We start from the raw sequence: 23,890 nt of genomic DNA on the forward strand, positions 1-23,890 counted from the left end.
GAGGATTGGCGTCGAAGATATGCAAAGGCTTCATTTCGTTGATATAGAATTGTCCGAAAAGTAGCCAAGAATTTGGTAGTAATAATTGTTCAAAAATTGTTTGTTAACAACAGACGCGGCACCTGATGAAACACTCCGCCTATACAGTCAGACTATTAGCCAGGAGGCTTCTGTGATGACTATTAGATTTAATACTTTCCAAGCTTTAAAATAGGATTAAAATAGGCGCCATATTATTTGCTTCTGCAAATCTTGTTTGTCGACGCTTAAAAAGAAATCGGCCACTTTGGGAAGCCTCGCGAGACTTCAACGTCACCTCGCGATATTATATATTTTTATGAGGATTGCGTAAAAGCGCGAGAGACGTTGTTCATAAAGGAGATCTAAACCGATTCAAACCAATTAATCTTGACTAATCATGGATGATGAAGATGCAGATATACATATATATACATTGTTTCTTCATGACAAACGTATATAAAAATAAGGATGATTTAAGATTGATACAATAATTTCACATGCATACGTTAACTCGAAAAGGAGCCGTTGTTGCGATATATCTCTACTCTTCGTAAATATTGATTACACATTTCTGTAAAGCTAGCATGCCTTTTTCACAGACATAGTCGATAAACTTTTGTTTTCAAAAAAGTTCTAAAAATAAAGTATAAAAAATCTAGGGGATTTACTTAAACTATTTTCGAATCGTATCAGAAGCGTTAGAATTGTAGAAAGAAGAGATCTTTATATCAATTATACAGTGAAATTCTGTGCAAATGGGATATTGATTTCGCGAAGGACGATTGCACAGCGTGTGCTCCACTTCGCCGGCGGCAATTTACCATTCGTGTAGACTGCGTAAAATAAATCCCGAAGATCGCGGGGTGCTCTAGAAAACGCGTGAAAAGCAGCGCGCGCGCGCGCGGCGCATACGAATATAGATCGCGCGGCACGCGTGCGTGAAAACATGTCACGGACAAAGCGAATCGAGACTTTTTCCGGTATTCCGCGATAAAGCTTCAGCACGTCGATGAACGTAAAGTTGAACGTCTATAAGAGCTTTATTGGCCGTTATAAGCTGCGACCGTGCGCTGCCGCGTTTGATTTATTTTTCCCTCCGCGGATGACGTACGCGCGTGAGAAAGGGTATGTCAAAGTCTATACGCTGATAATCGATACTACGATGTACGAGTCGCTCAAAAGCGAAATGCATATAATTATATATATATATATATATATATATATATATAAACAAACGTAAGACCGCGAAGAACATTTTGCGTATTTTTATAATCTTAAAAGATTAAGCTTCTAATGTTAAAAGAGTAAAAGTCCAATCTCATTATTATCTTTTTATTACCTTATATCTTTGATTATACGAAATATTTTCGATTCTATCCTTTTAATATTCGCGTTTTGCATTTTGACCCTGCGAATTTTGAAATCTTCTGTAATGATTGAAAATGTGTACGGAGCTTGCTTGACCAAACTGTCCGAATATTTCGACCGACTGGCTCAAATGCTCCGATTTACTCTCGCAAGCTGGTTCTAAGTCACACGCGATGGTAATTCCAACGTGTAACAAGATTAAACTTGCGTTTGAGAAAATGCAAGGGAATATCGATCAGTGAAATCAAAACACTTTACTATAACGAGATTACATTTTACATATAAACACGTATATGTATATATATATTATTACATATGTAACATATATAATTTCAATTTTATATTGTATTTTTATACTCGCGTGTGAATTCGTGCTGCACTTTACATAATTGAAATAAGTATTCACGAGAGTAGATATATCGCAGTGACAAGGCTATCAATTATCTCCAAGCGCTGATCATTTTCCTTATGTGGGCAGGCAGGTATGAATGTCCGGTATGAATAATATGTTATGGGAATAAAAAATGAATAAGGATGGGAGTGCGTTCGTGTTAATCGAAAAAAACTTGACGGATCTACATGCTCCGCGATGATAGCTCATTCGCGCCGACAAAGTCTCGTCCAAAGCGCATTACTTGTCAAACGGCACGCGGGCTAGCGAACGGAAGTCCATTGCATAATATCAAAAATTGCGTAACTCTACAGTCTCGCCGTTGTACAGTCAGGAAGTCAAATTGCTCTCCCAACGAGTATTGTTCTCGATTCGATACCGAACGAAATTAAAATCTTTCGGACGTTTCGTGCGTTGCTTTAGTGTAAAAAAAGACCAAATTCTATATACACATATTATTATAACGTTATTGTAAAAAGAAAAAATTATGTTCTATAAAAATAATTTTTTAAACGTTTTTGAAAAAAGTTCTAATTTACTGGAGATCGTGGTTTTCTTGCCTTGGTGTTACGCAACAGGCAACATTGTAACTATATGGTTAAAACTCTGTAGTACGTTATTATTGTCAGATACTTAAGTTACATAAGCACGAAAATAGACGTAAAATCCTGCTCGTTTAATATAAGCATAAGCTTGCAAATTATACACAAGACAGTCTTTACAGACTCTTCGTATCGTCTATATATTTAATAAAAACTTAGATAATATAAAAAATAATATTGATTGATGTTATCAATATAAAAATCATATAAAATTCCAAAATAATATATTTAATGATATATTTAAAAAATGCTCTGCTCGTCTCTTCCAAAAGTTTCTTCAACGAAATTTTCCTTTAATCGGAAGCGTCGAAAACAACAGCGAGATGTTAAGCAATTACTTCGTCCGGATTAAACACGCGGATTAAAATCTCGCCGGCGAGACCGCTCGATACAATCGTCGAGCATTCCGCATTTCCTCGAGTAACGATCTCCTCGTTAGCGCGGGCGAACGTGACCGCTTCTTTTTCCACGACGCGGGTGTGTTTCGCGCCGACTTCCGTTCGTCGCATCCTCAAGAGGGGCTGAGGACTCACCTCGAAGACCTCGAGTTCCAGCGTGTCGACCTCGACGCTCATCGTCTATCCTACGCAAACTATAAACCCTCTATAAGGCCAACCTCTTCTGCCACCTTCTGGCACCTGAGCCGCGCCGCCGTCGCCGGCGGCGAGACGATGACCTCGTCCCCCCCGCTTCGCGCTTCGCCTCTTACATAGTTCTTCCACCTGGGGCCCACCACCGCGGTCTTCTCGTCTCCGCCGATCATCGCGGGGCCGCATTAGTCCACCAGCTGGCACCTCGCGATCCAAATTCCGACGTACCTGGTCACCGCACCACCACCGTTCCCACCACTCGATTGCCTCTCGTTCCGGTGACTCGATTGACTCGGTTGTCCAATCGACATCCTCCCGTAGGGTCCGAACACCCGACGCCCCCGTGCCAAATGCTGCGTACCACCTGCTGAGCGTACGCGTCTTTCACCCGTCAGAACGCAATTGTCCGCCGCCGCGAGAAGTGACCGCGAGGGAATCCCGCCCGAGACTTCTCTCGGTCTTCCAAAGTCACCGGAAATTTGGATTCACGAAAATTTTGCCTTTTAGACAAGATAAGAAAGTCGCGTTCTCCTCGCGACAAGGTCTCGAAACGTCAAAGTCTTCCTCCTCGATGCGATCGCCACGTCTTGCCTGTAGTAGTTTCTGCAAGGAAATCGGCGATCCTGTCATCGAGATCGTACACGGCAAAAGATCAAGAAAACAACGATGTGGAAAAGACCAGACTTGGATTATTCGCAATGGGATTTTGTTACGACGCTACATCGCTAATCGTCCATTGTAATCAAGTTTTTGGAAACTTTCCAAATGAAGACTGATCGTTGCGATACAGAGTGAATTAAGCATGAATCTCGCAGTAAAGTTTATATCATTTATTATCCAGAATATAACATTCTGGGAAAATTATCGTTATCGTTTGTATCGAAAAAACACGTTTTGGTATCGCAATCAATGTTAACATACAGATTATACTCTTTTAATTGTTATACAACCTTGGAAATATAAGGGCTAATTCGAGCTGGCAACGAGTTGCCACGTGTAGGGAAAAAAAGGAACGGCGTATTATTATTACCATCGTTGCTCTCCTTACATGCGGTAACGCGGTTTATTCATGGTTAGACGCGTTATCTAACACGCCTTCTCCTGATGAATTCGGTTATCAAGGAAGCAGGAAAACAATGGCGTCTAACCAGTAGATTATTGTAATCACAAAATTGGCTCGTTTTGAATTAATTAATTTAATCCTCGTTCGCATATTAAAAATACTAAAAGCAATTTCTCTTTATCTTCTTCTAAAAGATTTAAAAAGATTTTTAAACGCACTCGTACAAAAATATTATTTGGTTATATTTTTAAGTCAACCATTGTAGTTGTAAGACAAGAAAATTTGCCAAATTGTACAGCAAGTAATCATTTCGCAAGATTGATGAATGAATAAATTAAAAAAGTAGTTACTGCGTGCATAAATCGAATATAGATACAGCGAGAAATATAGGCACTGAAACGTAGCCGCCTGTGTCCGACACGCACACATACTCGCCGGGCTATTCTCCAAATTAAATAGACGTTTCCCATCCACGAAAACATGTCCTAGAAAAAGATCGCAACGCACACTTATCTACCCACGTGTAGGCTAACTATCGCGTTCGTGTGTCAGTAACCGGAGACGGCTGGCTCGCAATGGACGGTGTGCGGTACCTATCCCGTTTTCCAGAGGCGGCCGTGCGTCTCTCGCTAATTCTAGCTCTGGGTACGCCTGTGAAATCAACTATCTTTAGTATTTACGCATAAATACCTATTGACCGCTCGGAAAGCGGCGCATCCGTTCCGCTTCTAGACCAGAATGACCTTATCGGGCAGGTAACAAAACAACTGTGCATCGCGAAACGCGTCTGATGCACTTCCGCCTCGTCCCTAATGAGCTTATCGCGAATGCTGGAAAGGCAAGGGACGAGCAATTTAAGATTGCTCTCTTTCTCTCTTTTTTGAGAGAGAGCGACTTCTAATAATAAGAATGTAAAACGAGCAAAAAATCGACAGCGCCGCGATTGTCCATTAATTAAGGGTGCGCGTGAATTAAAAGCTGATCGTCGTCTCTTTCACAAAACCATTAAAAAAATACGTATATATCGGCGGCGTATATTGAATTAATAAACATAATGTGTGAGATAACGCTCCTCGAAAATTGCTATCGAGAGCAAGAACACCTCTCGCGTACTAAAGTACACGTGCACTCGAGCGAATGCTTCAAGTAGATCCTTCCAGAGTAGCGTTCGGCACGCTCGCTCTTCGCCGTCCTTGATCCCGCATACTAGTGATGTCATCGTTCGCCGAAGCCGCCACCTCTGTTGCCGCGTCTAGCAACGAAAATATCCGGGCTTCCTCCCAAAATAATATAACCGGCAAGCCTTGCGGTGACCGCGCGCGTATCCAAGCCCGAGAAATTTCCAAGGATTTTCGCCGCCGAAACCTATCCGTCGATCGCGCCGAAGACGCGATATAGAGAAGGGAGCTCTTATATAAGATATATAATGGTGCCGAACCACAGGAAATTGTTCCTGCATTCTAGACTGCCGAAATACTATCGATAGAAATAGCGCTGTCTAACTTTTGCTCGCGATACTTACGCACGTATGTTCAACGTTCAGAAACATTTCAGAAAATGGAACAAGTAATAATACATTACTTTTTTTTGCATTTAATAATATTTAAAAAATAAAAAAAAATTGAAAAAAGCTTTAAAAAAAGTATAAAATAATACTTTTAAGGATCCCTTTCAATTTTTGAAGTTGGCGCCAAATTAATTTAGTAATTATTAATTTGACGCCGACTTCAAAAGTTGAAAGAAATTCTTAAATGAATACATTTTGCACCGATTTCAAAAAATTGAAAGAAATTTTGTACTTTTTAAAGCTTTTTCATTTTTTAAATACTTTTTAGAGCTTTTTATGAGATTGGTTCTATTTAAAAAAAAAATTTTTTATTTTATACTTTTTTAGTGCTTCATTAAATTACTATGAATAACTATTATCGCATATTTCCTTACTGCTCCGTACCCTAATGTTCTAGCGTGATATTTTATGTAGTGAAAACCACATTTAAATCCGTCCAGTAGTTTTAGAGAAAATCGTGGACATATTATACATACATACACGCCGAATATAAAACCTCCTTTTTTTGAAGTTGGTTAAAAAAGATAACAATTCGATAACTTTTACTTTTCTTACTGACAATGAGTTATTTGTTTAATTTTTTCCGAATAAAAAAAATAAATGTTTTTTTTTTACTTTCAATCTGAAGATGAAAGGCGGTTAAGATGAAGCTTATATAGATATCTGTTAGTGAAACCAACTGTCGGTTTCCTTTCTCGCTCAGAAAAATCATAAACAAATCGCTCTATACTCGTGGGCGGCTAAGTATAGAACGATGGCTATATGCGAGTACGGATATGGATGGTACGTACGGCATAATTAACCCCGGATCTTCTGGCACGGAGTGACGCGCGGCAGTCTATAACAGGGGCTTTCGTGATCTCGTCTGGATTTCGTCTGGAAAAGCACAGCGCGGAGTTTTCGACAATAATGGATCCGCGCGGTATACTCCACTTCCGTTAGTAAGTGCGTAGCGTGATGACTCTTCGCTGTTACAGCGGATTATTATAATATTAGTAGTCTAAATTGTTATTGTGCGGTGAGACGTAAATTTTTATCCACAATTTGCATGGATAAACATTTGGTATTCGTTTATCGTATGAAACACGCGAGAGAGATCTTGCATATTTTTTCTAAATCGTAAAAATTGTAGAATAAGCGAGGAAAATTTTGCGTATTTTCTCTGAACCGTAGATCCCAGAAACTAAATAAAGAGTAGAGCAATTACGTCAATACGAAGGCAATATATTGCTCGGTGTGTGCAAGTGTGTATGTGAGACGCACTCTCTTGATAAATTGATAAAACATCAAAACTAATCAATTCTCTATCTCTTTCTAAAGACAAAAGTAGAAGACTTTTAGAAGGATTCCTATATTGTGCGCGCACAAAAACAAAAATTCGAACGGACCGAAAACGCGAGTGATGAAAAAAGAAAAGAGAAAGTTCGGAGCACGTGTGCAATCTCGAGGTGTAGGTTTGCGACCGAAATACGCGCCGAACATCCATTTATACTTCTCTTCACGCACGCGTCACGTAAGATAAAAGTATACCAATACACCGGGACAGAGTACATACGAAGAATTTTCTTACTAAAAGTTGAAGAATCATTCAATTTTTGATAAAGACATGGTGGAGTGTAAAAGCAGACTATATTTTGTAAGTGGAAAAGTAAATATTTGTTGGAAAATTGCTTTTGAACATCAAATTTTATTAAAATGTTAACCAGTTGAAATGACCCAATACGTGAACACTTAAAAAATTATAGTATAAGAGGATTATAATATCTTCTGGTTAAGTCTCAACTTTAAAAATTGATACATATCAATAAGTCACGTTTCGATTAATATTTACACTTATAGTTATCTTAAAAAAAATTGTCGTTCTGTTTATGACTTATAATCTGTAACACTAATAAAATGTGATTCTCAGTTATGTTCAAACGTTTATGCCAATACAATTTCTTTTTCATAATATTTTGTATATCTTATATTTTGCGAACCAATTTTTATTTTTGCGTTTATAATTCAAAATTCTTAGTATATCGTAAATATAATACTAACTCTCCACCTATATCGAGACCTGTCTCGATATATTGATACTTTTACCTTGTTTATTTTCCTCCTCAAAGAGAATTTTACCATAGACGCAAAATAAATTATTAATAATTAATTGTAGAATTAATTGTAAAATAACCGGAACAGGCGTCGATATATCTGCATCGGACTTCAATAGGAATCGTGTTACGCTCCATATATATACCTACAAAGGTGCCGACGGTCTTCATAGTAACGATTGTAATTCGTGGTATTGATGACGAAACGGATATACCGTCGATGCGAGAGAACGTGAAATAAATGCAACGTGCGTTCTCTTATCGATCGCATTGGGTGCATCGTCGTCGTACGCGATCGTCTCCAGCATCCGAGATGCGTTGTGCAACTCGCTGATGCTATGACGGACTATCTTTGTAACGCTGGGTTGTAAATGAAATGTCATTCAATGCTTCCACGTCTCGATTTGGAAAAAAAATAGAAAGAAAAAATAATATTGTATTATATATTAAAAAAAATTAACATTCCGTAAGAGTATTCCATAGACATGTTTTTGATGATACCGCGATTTCGTCCATCTTACGTCATTTACGAGCTCCTCGAAAATATGAATTTAAAGGCGAAACTAAAATCGAAATAAATCCGACGTGCCCGCGTGCTCTTATCGTGTCAGCTGCATCATCACTTTTTGCAGCATCATCCGTTATGTAAGTTGTTGTATCGTTTTACGCGGGGCCACGATGAAGCACTTCAAGGAACACGAGCGATATATGGTGCTAACCGCGCCATAGAGCTTTTTTCCACCTTCAGCCGCGGTATCGGCGATGTGTATTCGATAATTGGCACTCGACCAGAACCTCCTGTCATTCGTTTCAATTATCTGGCTTTGTCGGTGACACAATCGGCTCTGCGACACCCAGACGAGCAATATACTGATGAGCCGGGCGCCTTTTTTTCCTCCCTCGCCTTTATTCCAACTCGGATGTATGGTAATGAGAAACGCTGCGATTGTGCGATGTAACGTAAACCCATTTGGATTTAACGATCATTCCGGACTGCGCACGCAAGTTTCGACAGCAAATATTATCTTTGTAAGCGAAAGTATAGATGCTATTTTCGTTTTGTTTCTCTATATGCCTTCCAAACTAAATAATTTCTTTAGATTGATATATTGATACGATTTCACAAACGTGGCTGGGATTCAGTTTAAATAAATGTGTGCAAATTGAAAATCCAGTTATCAAAAGCAATCATATTAAAACAATATTGAAAAATACTACGTATTTTTTTGTTTGACACGAAATGCCAGAATAATTGAGTAAAAGTATATAAATTAAAGGACAAAGAATAAATCATTTTCATAACCGTATTGCATTACAACGGGAACCGTTGCATGCCGAAAGTCGAAGGGTCACAAGTCCGGCCGGCCTCACTCTCGGATTATCGCATAATGAAACAATAATGAAACGACCCACGCGAAGTTACAATTTCCTAGGAAACATACGTAAAAGTGGGACGCCTAACATCGCTGTCGGAGGCAATGTTCGCATGACAACCGACGACATTTTATCACTTTAGGCGCATGAGTCTATCAGAATGTGTGTAATGGCTCCAAGTTTTTGAAAAAGAGCTCAATAATTTAGTTTCTCAAAGTAATTAAACCATGAAAATTTTAAATCTTAAATTTATCTGTTACGTGCTTGCCAGAGAATATACGAAAAGTAAACTTCAACAAAATTTATTTTAATATACACGTAATCTAGAATCAGTAAATAAATCAAGATATCTCTGGGGTATCATCACGTAGGCAGCAATCTCGATATTCCGAAGATAAAGTATCTTTCGTTGATCGAAGAGTGAAAACAATTTTCAAACTATTTCGCATAAAGAGGAACGTAAGGAACGTGTAAAAAGAGTCTGTCTAAAACGTCGTGAAACTTTCTTAATAAATTTTTTCTTCCTTTTTTTCCTCCGCGTAGATTTTATTCCGACCGGCCAATCGATACTATCGCCGACTCTCGAATTAGTTTCATTTGTGCCTAATTCCGTCGACGAGTTGAAAAAACAGATTGACCTAAACGACAGTACGACCATAGCGTGTCGTGCTTTTACGATCCTAAATGTTGACACGTTGCTTATTATCTGACAGAAAGTTTTGTTGTGTTTTGAGAAGAGTGCTAACTTTGAGAAGATTCACGAGATCATCAAAATTAAAAATTGCTTAGAAACTAAATCCTAGTTATATCAATTTCTTCAGAAAACTCCTGCATGCAATTCTAAAAATTCAAAGAATAATATAATATTATAAGTAGCATTTAATTTACTTTTCCTTAGCTCTGGTAAGTATTCTGTCCGTGGTAGAGACTCTAAAAGAAATCTATAAAAGATTAATACGGAATCGACGTATACGAAGTAAGAATTTGTATACCTTATCATCAAACGTAGATATTGGTGACACAACGTAGATATACGATATCTACAATATCGAACATATTCAATCATCGCAATGTGTATACACAAGCCAGCCGCGAGATATTAATAATAACAACTGAATTGCTCATTCCTTCTGAGTGTCGAGCATTATTAGGTTGCTCGTTGCTCCAGTTAAGTTTTCCAGGCCAACAGGCAGTATCGTCTTGCGTAAATCAACGTCCCTATACAGAGTGTCTATTACCTTTGCCGGATGTCCTTTCGATCGCCAATTCTTTGACAGAATTGCAGAAAATTTCTACGCACGGAAAATTTGCGACTCGAAACACTTTTAATTTTCGACTAAAAAAATCTTGGCTCATATTAAATTTCTCTTTAAGTAAACATTTAGGCTGACTGGCGGAACTAATTTAAGCACGACTGACGAAAAACAAGCTTTGATCATTCATTTATATCTTTGAAGCCCGGCCAAAAATCTCTAATCTCTGACGTTAAGTGTCACCGACGTTGATTAGATGTTCTATCAAATTATGCTAAAATCTATTTTAAAGTTATCAACGAATGTCAACAGTCATTATAGCTGATGAAACGAGACACTTCATGTAATAGGGGTCCAGATTTCCATCGGCCGCGATAGAGCGAAGCAATTAAGCAATGGCGGATTAAATGAAATTGCGTCATTACATCTATAAGTATCCGGGCGGTAAACTAGCTAGCAATAACCGATCCTAACCTACCCTCCTTCGATTTTACAGTGTACGTAACCTGCGCACGTAACGATCGAGCAATTGAATCTCTTGCCATAAATTCAGGCTTTTAATTCTTTGCGCAATAATGAGAAACTTTAGTGATAGCGCGCGAGCATGTTTACAAGTTCCATAAATAATTCGCAAAAACGCATCCGCTTGATTCCTCAGGTCAGTGCAGCTGAAGTTTATACACGCTTAGGATAAACGGAAGCTCGTTTTCAGTACAAATTGATTTTATTGTTAGTTGGCCCTGGTACGGCTACAAAATTGACAATCTGTCTCCCCGCTGGTCCGACGACTTTACGACCAGCACTTTCGATCAAGATACGCCGCGAATATAATAGAATTCTCGATGAGCCACCTATTTACCTTTTATACCTTGCAATAATTCAGCCACTAGTTGATTGTCCATCTGCGTGTTTTATTATTGATTCGCGCGTACGTTTGTAAAGCGACCGATAAAGATGATTAACAACACGTGGCATTGGCGACGCTCCCATTTATTCTGACGGCGCGCGACCGTACGAAAAAATTCCCCCGGGGGGGGGGGGTGGAGGGGCCCTCGTCATCAACGTAACGCTAACCGTAATTTCTCCCGGCGAATAACATTTCCAAGGTCGGGTTATGCTCGAACGAGCCGATAAACGTCTCGCCGTGAAATCGTGAAAGACAAGTTAAACGACGCGTTTCGCGACACGCTGGAAAAGACTTCTAATTAATTAAACTTCACCGAGCGTTCAAATGAAAACGTGAACCTCATCCTGTCCCGTCATTCTCTGCGGCTTTATCGATCGACAGGCACGCAAATGCAGCTGCAAAATCAACATCAAAAAAAAAAAAAGGTTGAGCAACCTACTTTTCATCCTGCGGCGAAAAGGAAATGCACTTTGCATTCGATAAACGCTAACGCGATATTGTCCTCCTCGCTTTGCGGCCTCTTTGCCCGTACTAACAAAGCGAATTAATCGAAAAGGAGAACCCGCGGATAAGACACAAAAATCTTTTGCTCGTTTTAAACCGTCCCTTATCCTCTCCAGCAAAGTTATACGTTGACGTCACGTTTTCCCTCAGATACGCTTAAATACAGTCTCGATGCAATTTGAAGATTTCCTCGGCCACAAGGGATGATCTGCCCCATTTCAATACCCCGGCATGGTGCTTTTCCACTCGTCATTACGTCGTTCTCGAGGGAGCGACTTCTTTACTCTCGTCGCGCTCGCAACAAAAGCACCCTCGCCGACGTCGTTTTAACGATCGTCACATCCATATATAGAAAGGAAGAAAAAAAAGAAAGCAAATTCAAAAACCCGAAAGAGAAGAAAGAGAAATAAATAGACTCCGCACATATGAAGATCCGACTGTTCCCCGATTTAAACATAAAGAGAGACTTAATCGGCATTTCTCATTCAACTGTGTGGACTAAATTATAATTTTTCCCGAAACCGACAGAATTCACCAATAATTACATCTCCACCGAAACAACAGAAGGGGAAACAACGGAAGGGAAAATTCAATTGACGTTTTCTTGCGAAAAATAAACTAAATTAATTTTTTTATCTCCGGAAATCAAACGGATTGTTCGTGAATTAATTGATCTCCACTGAAAAACTAAGTAGTAAAAACACGGTAAAAATAAAGAGCTAATCGATGCTCCTTGCTGAACTGAAATAGATTTTTCAGTTCCAGTATCAAAGACCTTCATCCCTTGATTAAACAATAAATTCCACAACAATTTAATCAACATTTCTCGATAAATGAAGCTTTTTCCAAACAATTTTCGCGACTAATGAATGCTCTCTCAATTGATTCGTTCGTATTCTCTTCTCGGTAAAAAAAAAAAACACACACACACACAAAATCTATATGATCTCGATTTCGTGGAAAGAGAAAAAGAGTATGAGTCAGAAAAAAGAGGAGCCTTACCGCGTAAGCGCGTGCAGCGACGACGAGGCGCGTACGAACGCCCGCGTGAGGCTTTTAAACGGCAATCGATCGCCGTCGCGATGAGGTCAACGTTGGTTATCCCGGAGCGTATATACGCGGATCAACGCGGCGGAGATTCGCAGTTAGCAGACGTCGGTCTCAGGATCGTCGTGCATTCGTCATATATCAACGCCCTGACGAATCCCTCGATTGACCAGAAATCCGAACGGAGAGATGGATGTAGGTGCGATGACGTCGGCATGCGTGATAGCGAATCCGTGTCGCGATACCGTCCCGGTACTCGGTATCTCGTCGAGAATGTCCGCGATTACGTTACGTTTTACATGGCACGATCCCTCTGCTACTGAAACGCGGTCGAGACGACGATGACGACAGTAAGACGGACGTCCGAATGGTCACATCGTCGTTATCGTCGACGTCTAGTGGGATGAGATTCACACGCGAGATCCTCTCTTCCCTGGGATATAAGTCGCGAGTCGCGAGTAGATCAGCCGGCGATTGGGCGGACACTGTCTCTCATCTCGCGCTGCACCGGCACTAACATCGTTATCATCATCGTTATTACCATCACCATCACCATCACCGTATCCGTCGTCGTTCACCGTCACCGTTATCGCCTCACGAGCGCACCAAGCGCGAATCGACGACGACGACGACGACGAGCCGGCGCGCGCGAAAGGACACCTGATTGACAACGAACCCGTATTAGACGGCACACGTATACGCACGCACGCACGCACAGCACCGCGGATCGCGAATCAACGGCACGCACCGAGGGTGTCCGCGTTTCTCTCCTTCCGGCGGAGGAGCACGACGGCGCACTTTACCGCGACTTAACGACACACACAAGAACTGGCTGGCTGGCTGGCTGGCTGGCTGGCTGGCTGGTTGGCTGGCTCGGGTGTCGAGACGCGCGACCTCGAGGCGTCGTCCAGCGACGGCGCCACGCGACGCTCGGCGTCGCGACGCCAGGATTAACGGCGCGGCGAAAATTCGAGACGCCGAGACGACGCCGTGCGTCGACGGCCACGGGGGTAAAGAGGGTTGCTGCTGCACTGACGGTGGTGAACACAGGTGCGGCATCGGGGTTTCGAATGTTTCGATCGATCCGCTGCTACGCAGCTGGTACGAACGACCAGAGAACTCGAGTACTCGAGCTATTTAACGGGGAACGGCGACACGAGTCGGTAAAAATTAAGTCTCGCTTTAAAGCGCGGGATAGTTTTAAATATAATATACGTAATTTTGATTGATATAAGTTTTGAATTTTAACAAGAGTCATTGAACAATGTTTTATAAAAAGCTGTACTAACACTGTTGAATTCGTAATGTCAAATTATACTCGATTCGAGTCATTTTTAACCTAATATAAGTCGTCACTACTCCTACTCAATATGTCGTTATTTAAAACAATGTTAATTGATCTAAACCAATAAAGTTAAAATAATACTATTTTCTATTAAAATAATAAATGTCGACGCACACACACACACACACATATGGTAGTTAAAAATATCAAAATGTTATTTATTTCAAAGTATTGGTTTAAATTTCATACTTTAATATTTAAGAGTGTGGTTTTCATTAAAGAAACTAGCTCTTTACCAAAATTATCTACAAAAATTACGGCTATAGAAGAAGTAAAAAAAATAGGATAGAATTATTAAACTTATGAAGTAACTCTAAATAATGTAAGAGAACTTTATATGCGCGATGATCAATTTGCGTTTGTATCATCAGAAGATATCAGAAGATGCCAGGAACAAAAATAAACAAATTCCATAAAACTGAGCCAATTTAGGAATATTAAGAATTATTACAATTTTCATTTAAAAAAATTAGGTCGTTTATCGAAATTAGGAAAACGGGGCTATTATGACTGTTCTCTTTACATAATATCTAACGAGAAAATATAACAGACCGATCACCGAGCAGTTGAACAGCGGGAGATTGCCGGAATAAACGCGCGGGTGGCGAAACTCCGTTTCGCACAACGTTTTCGTTGGAAGTATGGCCTCATCATTCGGGGAAGTTAAAAGCAAAAATGACGTAAGGCGTAAAGGCGTTCCGTTACTCGATTTAAAAAAACTTCGAAAGAAGTAAAATTAGAATTAACAGATCAATGAGCCATCAAAACTGCATGATCGACATGCGTTTATTTCGAGTATTTCATATATTTAACGTTTTTTTTTTTATAGTAAAACTTCTTTCTTATCCATGATGCAACGTTGACGCGTGTATCATATTACGTCTATATCGTACATGTGCTATTTCTAATAAGAATCATTGATGTCTACAAATACTATCATAACGTAGCGCAAAAGGTGTGAGTGTAAGAAATGCAACGTGTATCGCGAGTCAATAAATAGATATTTGAGATCACTCACCTTGCATAGGCCGCGTGGCAGCGCTGCGCGACATTGTTCGCGTGGTTTAGTTTTAGGCTGTACTTTCGAGTTAGGCGCTTGTGGACGGAGTCTGTCGATATATCCGTCGACGCGTAAGATGACGGCCGTTAAACGGAGCGACCTTCCGGCGCGACGACGCTGGTCAGCTGTTGTAAAGTAGGCATCAAACGCGCGTTGACGTGGTGTAAAAACGCGATGCGTAAAAAACTCTCCCTCCGCCTGGCGAGCGATCGACGTCGTCGTCGTCGTGTTCGGGCGCCACGTGGAACTATCCGGGGATAGGATCGTCTCACTGCCAGCAGCGACGGACGATCCTCGAGCGCGACGTCTCGTTTCCAGAATGTTGTAGAGACGACGTGAAATCGATGGCCCTTCCACCGCGGGACGCAGAAGACGAAGAGGATCGAGGCACGTAGGTGACGACGGGGATGACGTTCTTAATGGTTTCCTCGGCACGCGACGATCACCACCACCGAGGACGAGCAATGAAGGTGGCCTCCTGCTGGATGCTATTCGACGGCGTTGACGGCGACGTAAGGCACGGTGCGGTGACACCGCGACGACGCTTAAGTCGGATATTCCGCGGCGAGATAATGACGACAGGATATCCGGTGTGGGGGGTACGGGTGGTCCTTTGGGGGTGGCGTCCATGTGGGGTGGATAGTCACCTCCCGCCTTCCCTCCCGCCTGCGAACCGCCTCTTCCTCCTCCAGGACTTCCTCCTTGTCCTCGAGGTACCCCAGGATTCGGTGGTGCCCGCGGACACCACTCTCGCGCGCCGCCAAGTTTCACCGATCGGCTCCCACGTTCTTAGGTTTCGTGGGTGCAGGCTGCAACAAAAGAGAGGCCGCGATCAAGTGTCGTTAACTCTTTTGCTCTATTGTTAGTTTAATTAACAAGCTAATGTCAATGAATTTTCCTGACGTCTTATAAATTTTAGTCTCGCTTCGAGATCTACTTCTATAAAACAATAAAATAACACATATAATTTATGTACATATATATACAATACATATAATAAAAATTATATATGTAACGATCAATGTCCATCCGGAGTAATTTCGAGAAAAACGCAATTTTAAGTTTTAAGACATCAAATAGTTTACGTTACAACTGTTCTTGATCAGAACAGATAAGAATTATGAAAGTTCTTTGAAATTGCCACAAGATAGTATTATCAGATCAATTTCAACAAAAAAAGTGGACTTTGATCGTTTTTTTCCTATACTCTTCATATATGTAGGTATATATATTTAAAAGTAATCATTAAAAGAGTGTAAATTTTCAAATATATATATATATATATATATATATATATATATATATATATATATATATAAAAGGATATGTAATGCATATATATATATATATATATATATATATGCATTACATATCCTTTTTTTTTATAAAAATAAACAGATATATTTCGATATATTGAGATCTGCTTACAAAAAATTGTTCTGTTCAATAAAAAAGGAGAGCGGTCGAATACTCGACAGTAAAATGAAGGAAAATGCGATGGAAAGCTCTGACGAGATGGAGAGTCCGGCCTATCGATAAGGGTCTGTTCATATAAAGGTATTCAATATTTGATGTATATGTAACATCAAATATGCTGACGTCTCTTCTGAAAGAACGCCATGCGACCAAATGTATAGAAGCTAGATGACATGTTTGACAAATGTGCGAACTTCTGAATAATCAAATATCACAGTACCATGATGAAACAATAGGCACTATTATAAATTATCACGAAACAAAGTTCGCAAATTAGTATAATCAACTTTAAATTAAGAGAGTGATTTTCGTTTGTACAATCTTCGTTACAATAGATATTTTACAAGTCAACAGTAATTTACATATCTAAATATTTCATTTGCGAATGCACACAATTTAAAACACGCAGTGATACAAATAATTCATAATTTCGATTAACCTGTGTGAAAATGTTATATGCGGTTAAAGCTCTTATCTCAGATATCATTTACGTGAATCGGCAAATAATTATCAAGAATAATATTTGTTTTTCTTTTCGGAAATAAAGACTGATAGATCATCATGACGTAAATCGTATACTCGTTAATTTATATATTATATTGATTAAAAATCCAGGTGCTTCTTTTTATCGTCATAAATAAACTGACATATATGATATATTGTGGAAATAATTTGTATACCAGATATTGGTGTTTATACGTATCTGTGATGGAAATATGTACACGTTAATATCTAGCAATCATATCGATTATCATTTACGCATTCATTAGTTATTTATTAAATACTTCTATTTGCGTGTATATATCTATGTATCATTTGCAGTAACAAGATATACACGTAGGCTCCACTCTGTTTCTAAACACTTTCACCGCCGATCAACATTGAACGCAGTATTATAGATTACACTATTACAGTTGACTTTAAAAGTATTCCGTTACGATAATAATAAACAGTTCTGTTACGATAAACAGTTCTACTGTGTTGGACAAGTAATCACTAAACAAATAAACTAATTGATCATATACTGTATGATCCCCGCGGGAAATTTGCAAGCTAAAACTCAAGGAAAGAAGTAGCTATAACACTTCTAAATTTTTATAGCGTCTGATTCGAACATTTATTAATCAGAACATTTATTAATTATTAAAACGTTAGCCCCGTAAAATTAACGATTTAAACAAATTAACACGATATATAAAATTAACAACGCAATCAAATTGTATATCGGACACTTAACGAATACGTATCGTATTTAATGGCGGCCGGTCACGAGAATAGGGCAAGCTGACGAACGTGGAATATGGAACGCGTGAAATCCAGTTCTCAATCGCGTATCTCAAGGACACGCACACACATCGGCATAAGCCGACACACCGCTACACCGCCGGCCGGGCGACCGTACGACGGATCAACGATACACACAGGCCGATGGTCAATCGAAGCTAAGTCGCGCCAGCTTACCACCCTCGTTACGTATTCACGTATCCTTGATTCACAGCAAAGTTTTGTCACGTCTGACGTGTCCACGAAGGAATCGTTTATTCGCAAATTGTAAGTTCCTTTTCGGGGAACATGAGTTAAGGGTTCGCGTTGTGGCCTTGCACAGACGGTTTAGGCCTCGCGTGCGTACCGTGGGTTCTTTCGGGGGGGTCACGTGCGCGTTTGTGATCGGAGATTGCGATGGAGGCTAAGAGATGTATGGCCCGAAGATTGTCACGAGAATTTTTCCGTTTTAACTCTCTCTCTCTCTCTCTCTCTCTCTCTCTATCTCTCTCTCTCTCTCTCTCTCTCTCTCTCTCTCTCTCTCTCTCTCTCTGTCGCTTTACACTAGGTTCTTTTTTTTTATTCCAACATATCAGACATCTGTTGACTCGTGTTTCACTTTTCGCGATATATATATATAAAAAAGAAATGATTTAAATATATTAATTAAAAATTATATAATCCGCTTGTAAGCGACACGTTGTTCCTCGTTGGAAGGTAACTGTGTTTCTAGAGAGTTGACAATTTTAAGAGACCTCATACGCGTAAGAAACATTTCGCGAATAACCGCGTAGCTTCTCGTGCCACGGGGTAGGTAGCCGTGACGTTTGAAGGTTTCAGCTGTCGGCATGAATGAAGCCTTAACGTATGCTTTATCGTCCGTACGATGATAATTGAGTTAACGCCGTGTGCGCGGCGTGTGCGTGGAATGAAATCAAACTCGAGGCGGTATCGGGCATCAACTTACGCGAGCTCGCTTAGCAGCTAAGCGAGCTCGCGTATGGTACTCGGAATTAAATCATCGTAATGAATTAACGGTTGATGTAACTCTCGCACACCAACGCCGAACCTCGCCGGCGCGGCATCGCTGACTTGATAATAAAGATCGAATAACGCGGATAAAGCTATATATCTCTCCGACCGCGCGAGTTTCTGTAGCTCCCATAAATCATGCGGTGGAGTGAATGAATATATACATATATGTATATTATCGATCTTTTCGCCGAGAGTATTTCACAGGTATTATAGTGTATCAATCATTTATAATCATTTATAACTTTTTTTTAGTTTATATGAAACTTGTGAATTTAATATACGTACGTTGCATAAGGACAGATTTATTCACGCGTTTCGCCAAGACTTTCAAAATTAAAATTTTCGCACCTGGCAAGATACGCGTCTATTAATCTTAATTAATTTTAATTTTAACAAATGTATAATTCTTTCTTGGGCAAATTTACTATGGCAGTTAAGCGAATTTATTAATAGCAAAATCCATTTTAAACTCGCAAACTGTAAAGTATAATGGCAGCACGTGTAACTTACAGGTACAGCTCGCCTCGGATCAATACTTGGAATATTTCTTTACTCAAGTGGCCGAATATTTAAAGGCTCTCGTCGATCAATATTGTAATGGGAAAATAATAGTAATGTCATACAGAAAGTTACATAAATAACTTATATTTATCAGCTTATGTGAAAGCAAAAACAGCGGAAAAGTATAAGTAAAAAATAAATATAATCGCAGCAGATTATCTGCTATAATTACTATAACGGGTATTTAAGTTCTGTAGCTAATGCGAACAATAATGTCCTTTTGCTAAGACTGTTGGTTGTGCGTACAAGACGATAAAAAATCTAATAGTCCAGTCAAATTAGACAAAAAAAAGGCTTTTGCTCGGAAGTGAAGCGGTATCAATGAAACCTTTTTAGGGTTGTTGGGGAGATGTAGAAGAGCTTATTTCTGAGTTGTCGGGTTAATCGGACCGATGAGTTTTTAAGGAGGGGGAAGGGGAATGAAAAAATTTCGTTTTTTCGCAATAACTCGGCGAATTTTGACCGTACATGATTTACTGACCTTTCATTTTGTAGCTTTTTTAAAGCTCTACAATTCATTTCGTGAAGACCCTAACTTAAAATCAATATTTGTCGAGTTCTAGCCGATGAAAGTGGGAAAAAATGTATTTTGTCGCGGTTTTTTGCGTTTATCTCGTTTCCATTAATAGATAGAAATGTGCCGCCACTGACAAAGTTGTAGGGCTTAAAGAGACCTACAAAACGAGGGGTCAGTCGTTCAGATTCGTTAAAAATTGAGCCCAGGGAAGCCTCTGGAAGTCGCGCTTTTAACGCGTGGCCGATCGTCGCCGGCGGCGCGGCGGCGTGCCGCCGCGATGACGATCGGCCATGCGACGGCGCGTGTCGAGTCGAGTGCGCTCGGGACTCGCTAGAACTCGACAAATATTGATTTTAAGTTAGGATCTTCAGGAAATAAATTGTAGGGCTTTAAAAGAGCTACAAAATGAGGGGTTAGTAAATCATGTACGGTCAAAATTCGCCGAGTTATTGCAAAAAAACGAAATTTTTCATTTCCCGTCCCCCCCTTAAAAACCCATCGGTCCGATTAGCCCGACAACTCAGAAATAAGCTCTTCTACATCCCCCCAACAACCCTAAAAAGGTTTCATTGATACCGCTTCACTTCTGAGCTCAAATGTCTAATTTGACTGGACTATAATCTTAAAGCTTAATTTTCCAAGATAATATCTACAATATTCCATTTTGAAAATACTAAATAAACAATCAAAATACGCGTAATTCAGCAGCCTTATCCAATTCCAACATTCTCTCTCTCGTCGCGTATATATTTTTTTTATATATTTTCATATTCATATTTTTCAAATAACTCATATTTTTCATATTTTTTCAAATTAATTTAAAGATTATTTAAATTTTTTTTTAAAGTATATTCATACGTAAAATATACATGTTGAGATAAAAAAAAACATGTAGATTCTCTCGTGAGAATCAGACGTCAAATTGCGTTTTTCGACGTGAAAGCGGAACTTGTTGGGACCGTAAACATTTATATCCTCCGAAAGCGTTCGCACATCGATACGTCGAGACGTATAGTAAATGTTGCACGACGATAACGATACGTATCTCCCGACGTCGCGTATATCATAACACAAAGTATAGCACTGGTCGTAAAGCAATCGAGATAACAAAATCAATGTGCTAACGTCCTAATCATCGCTCGTCCTTTCGATGAGTGACTTCAGAGCGTAGGCGAGGAAAAGATACCGGAAAACGAGAGATTTCTATATAAATATGATATAATCATGAATATGAAAAATGAGTATATATATAATTGAGTTTAAATATAAATAAGTTTGATATGATTATGCTGAAATGCGCACAGCATAAATATAATAGCATGGATTATTATCTCCTCCCGTCATATACCATGAGTAACTAAAATATAAAACGCACGCTTATTCATCGTTTTGTTTCACATTAAAGTTCCACATCACGCGACTGAGAAAAAAAGAGAGAATACGCACAAAAATATTTTACACATTTTCAATAATTATATTGCAAAAATATCCTGATAATTTCACCCGAAGATTTTGGCATCAAAAAATACCAGCAATCTTCAATTATTATTATTCAATAATTATATAAACGTGCGTTTCCCCACTTATCGCTAGTCATTTTTCCCGATGCTGCTAGTTTTGTCAACTCAAAAGATGTATAAATATTTTTATTTAAAATTAATATTGTTTACTGATATAAAAAAATGTTGCAATTAAATTATTACGTATTAATTATTAAAAGATCAGACCTAAAAATGTATCCACGAAAAATCACAAAACATATAAATCATCAAAAAGAGAATGGATTAATTCACATTTTCATTTCTCATTAGTTATCTCAAGAAACGATAAATGTATGATAAAGTGACTCGTGTATGAACTGCATATATTGTTACTAAAGACTCGAGAGTCTCATGCAGGAGTGCATGTATATTGCAATGCATGTACCACCTGTTTGCGCGCGCCTATATTGCGACGATGCATGTGCGCACTCCGAATCTTCGACCGTTTTATTACGTTATTTTATCATCGTAATTACGTATTGCAATTTTATGTGAACACTTCGCATACTTTCTTTATATAATATTAAAACATAAATATATATATATATATATATATATATATATATATATATCATTTTAACGCGACAAGTAGTTACACGCACATGGCACACATGGCATTCCTTATATTTCTCAGTTTGGCTGAAGTCCGAGTTCTATCAGGTCCTAATTGACCACATTCTTCTCTACTACTCCTATATCCAGAAACCCTCCAATGTCCATTATCAAATGCAGTTGAATTTTTATATAAAAGTTAATCATTAGTTTATATTAAATAGCGTAATTTAAATATCAAGCGCATTTTTAATATCAATTGTGATAAAGTTTTTATTTCCACTTCTTTTCTATGTTTTTTTTTCTATTCTTTTTCATACAAATTTTAAAAAATTAATAAGAATTTTTTCTTCACGTACAAACTTTTCTCCGTAAGAACATATGTCGCGAGGAAAAAACTTTTAGCGATTATTCGTAAACTTTCGTAAATAATTATAACGATTGCAACGGCCATGAGATACCAGCTTAAGATTAGACGTTCAATTACACAACTATTGACCAAAAATAGTTCACAGTTGTGGGAGTAGGAATATTGGAGAAGGGCATCGGTGTCAAACATCGTAAAGACATGTTTGAGTTGTCATTTCACGGTTCATCGACGTGTGCACTGTTGCACATCGTTACCCTAAAGCAGACGCCCGTTGAAAGACGCAATATCATTACGCAGCCTGCTCTGACCATATATATATTTAAGAAAACTCAACTTCGTCATGTCGAGTGCCGCGACATGCAATCGGCACGTTCGTAAGACGAAAAGTCGAGTGCGTGCAACCTGAAATCTGAGTCGGGTCTTAGAAATTGCCAGTCGCAGAACCGGTAGTAAATCATACTTCCCCGAGCAAACAACGAAGAAACATACTAGACATTCAACATCCACGAAAAAATCGTTTTTTTATGCGTAGAATATAATGAATTTTTTGTACGTAATTTTAATATTATCGTTTGCTAGCATATCATTTAATAGCATCTAGTTTACGTAACTCATAAGACGTAACGCCTATTATACATACAAAAAATTCTTATTGCGTAAAAATTATAATTTAAGATTTAAAGAAGAACCTGAAAATTCGCTTTTGTTAAACTCACTCGAGAGCAAAGTTTCTGAAATCGTCATTTCGGAAATATGCGGAAAGTGCCAAAAATATGAACAAAGTACGTGGAGGAAATTACAATGCTTCTTTTTTCATGAAACGAAAACATCTCGCGCGAATATAACGAAAGCTCGTTGAGAAGATAAGCGATCCGATGCACGCACATTGGTGAAATCACGACTGGCGTTCGGCCAGAATCGCTGTTGACTTTTCCACGGATTGATTGCTATTCCCCAAATATCCAAGCTCCGATCATGACCTTTGCAGAAGAGATCAAACTTTTGCAGGCTGTTCCCGAAGTTGACGGAGTGCGTAATTGCGTCTCAAAATATGGAGCAATTTTCCATTTTGAAAATGTCACGGTCATTCTCTCAATTCTCTACGCGTCCATCAATAAATCAATTTTCATTTATAAGTTGTGTAACGCGTAATCGTATAGCTGGGATCGGTATTACGTATAGCAATATCTATAGCCTCCGAGAAAAAGAGAACGAATAGCATAATATAGAGTAAGAGAATACGAAATTCCGCTTATTATTCAATAATGTAATAATTAAGAGACAATTATTATACGGCCAGACTATTATACAGTAGTGAATCTTTAATGCGACGATCTGCGGTCTCCGCTCGCGATCCTTACGTAAACTCACGCCTCTCGTACGTATATCT

At 39.1% G+C, this 23,890-nt stretch overlaps 1 protein-coding gene across 11 annotated transcripts in view; it reads right to left on the minus strand.

The window, feature by feature from the left end:
- The window catches only part of Atp8b (ATPase phospholipid transporting 8B), a 55,708-nt gene that overhangs the window by 15,392 nt on the left and 16,426 nt on the right, over window positions 1-23,890 (minus strand). For 8 of the 11 annotated variants that reach the window (XM_077419346.1, XM_077419344.1, XM_077419342.1 and 5 more), the window contains exons 2-3: window positions 15,144-15,994; window positions 2,999-3,575 (exon numbers count right to left, since the gene is read on the minus strand). In XM_077419346.1, the coding sequence (XP_077275472.1) occupies window positions 2,999-3,145 (147 nt within the window). In that variant the 5' untranslated portion in view covers window positions 3,146-3,575; window positions 15,144-15,994. Of the gene's footprint in view, window positions 1-2,915; window positions 3,576-12,735; window positions 13,663-15,143; window positions 15,995-23,890 lie in introns of those variants that run through there. The other 3 variants (XM_077419339.1, XM_077419347.1, XM_077419345.1) reach the window with 3 other exon arrangements.

The sequence above is a fragment of the Temnothorax americanus genome, unplaced genomic scaffold (assembly GCF_048541705.1).
Source record: "Temnothorax americanus isolate GAGA-0224 unplaced genomic scaffold, ASM4854170v1 Scaffold54, whole genome shotgun sequence".
Taxonomy (NCBI): Eukaryota; Metazoa; Arthropoda; class Insecta; order Hymenoptera; family Formicidae; genus Temnothorax; species Temnothorax americanus.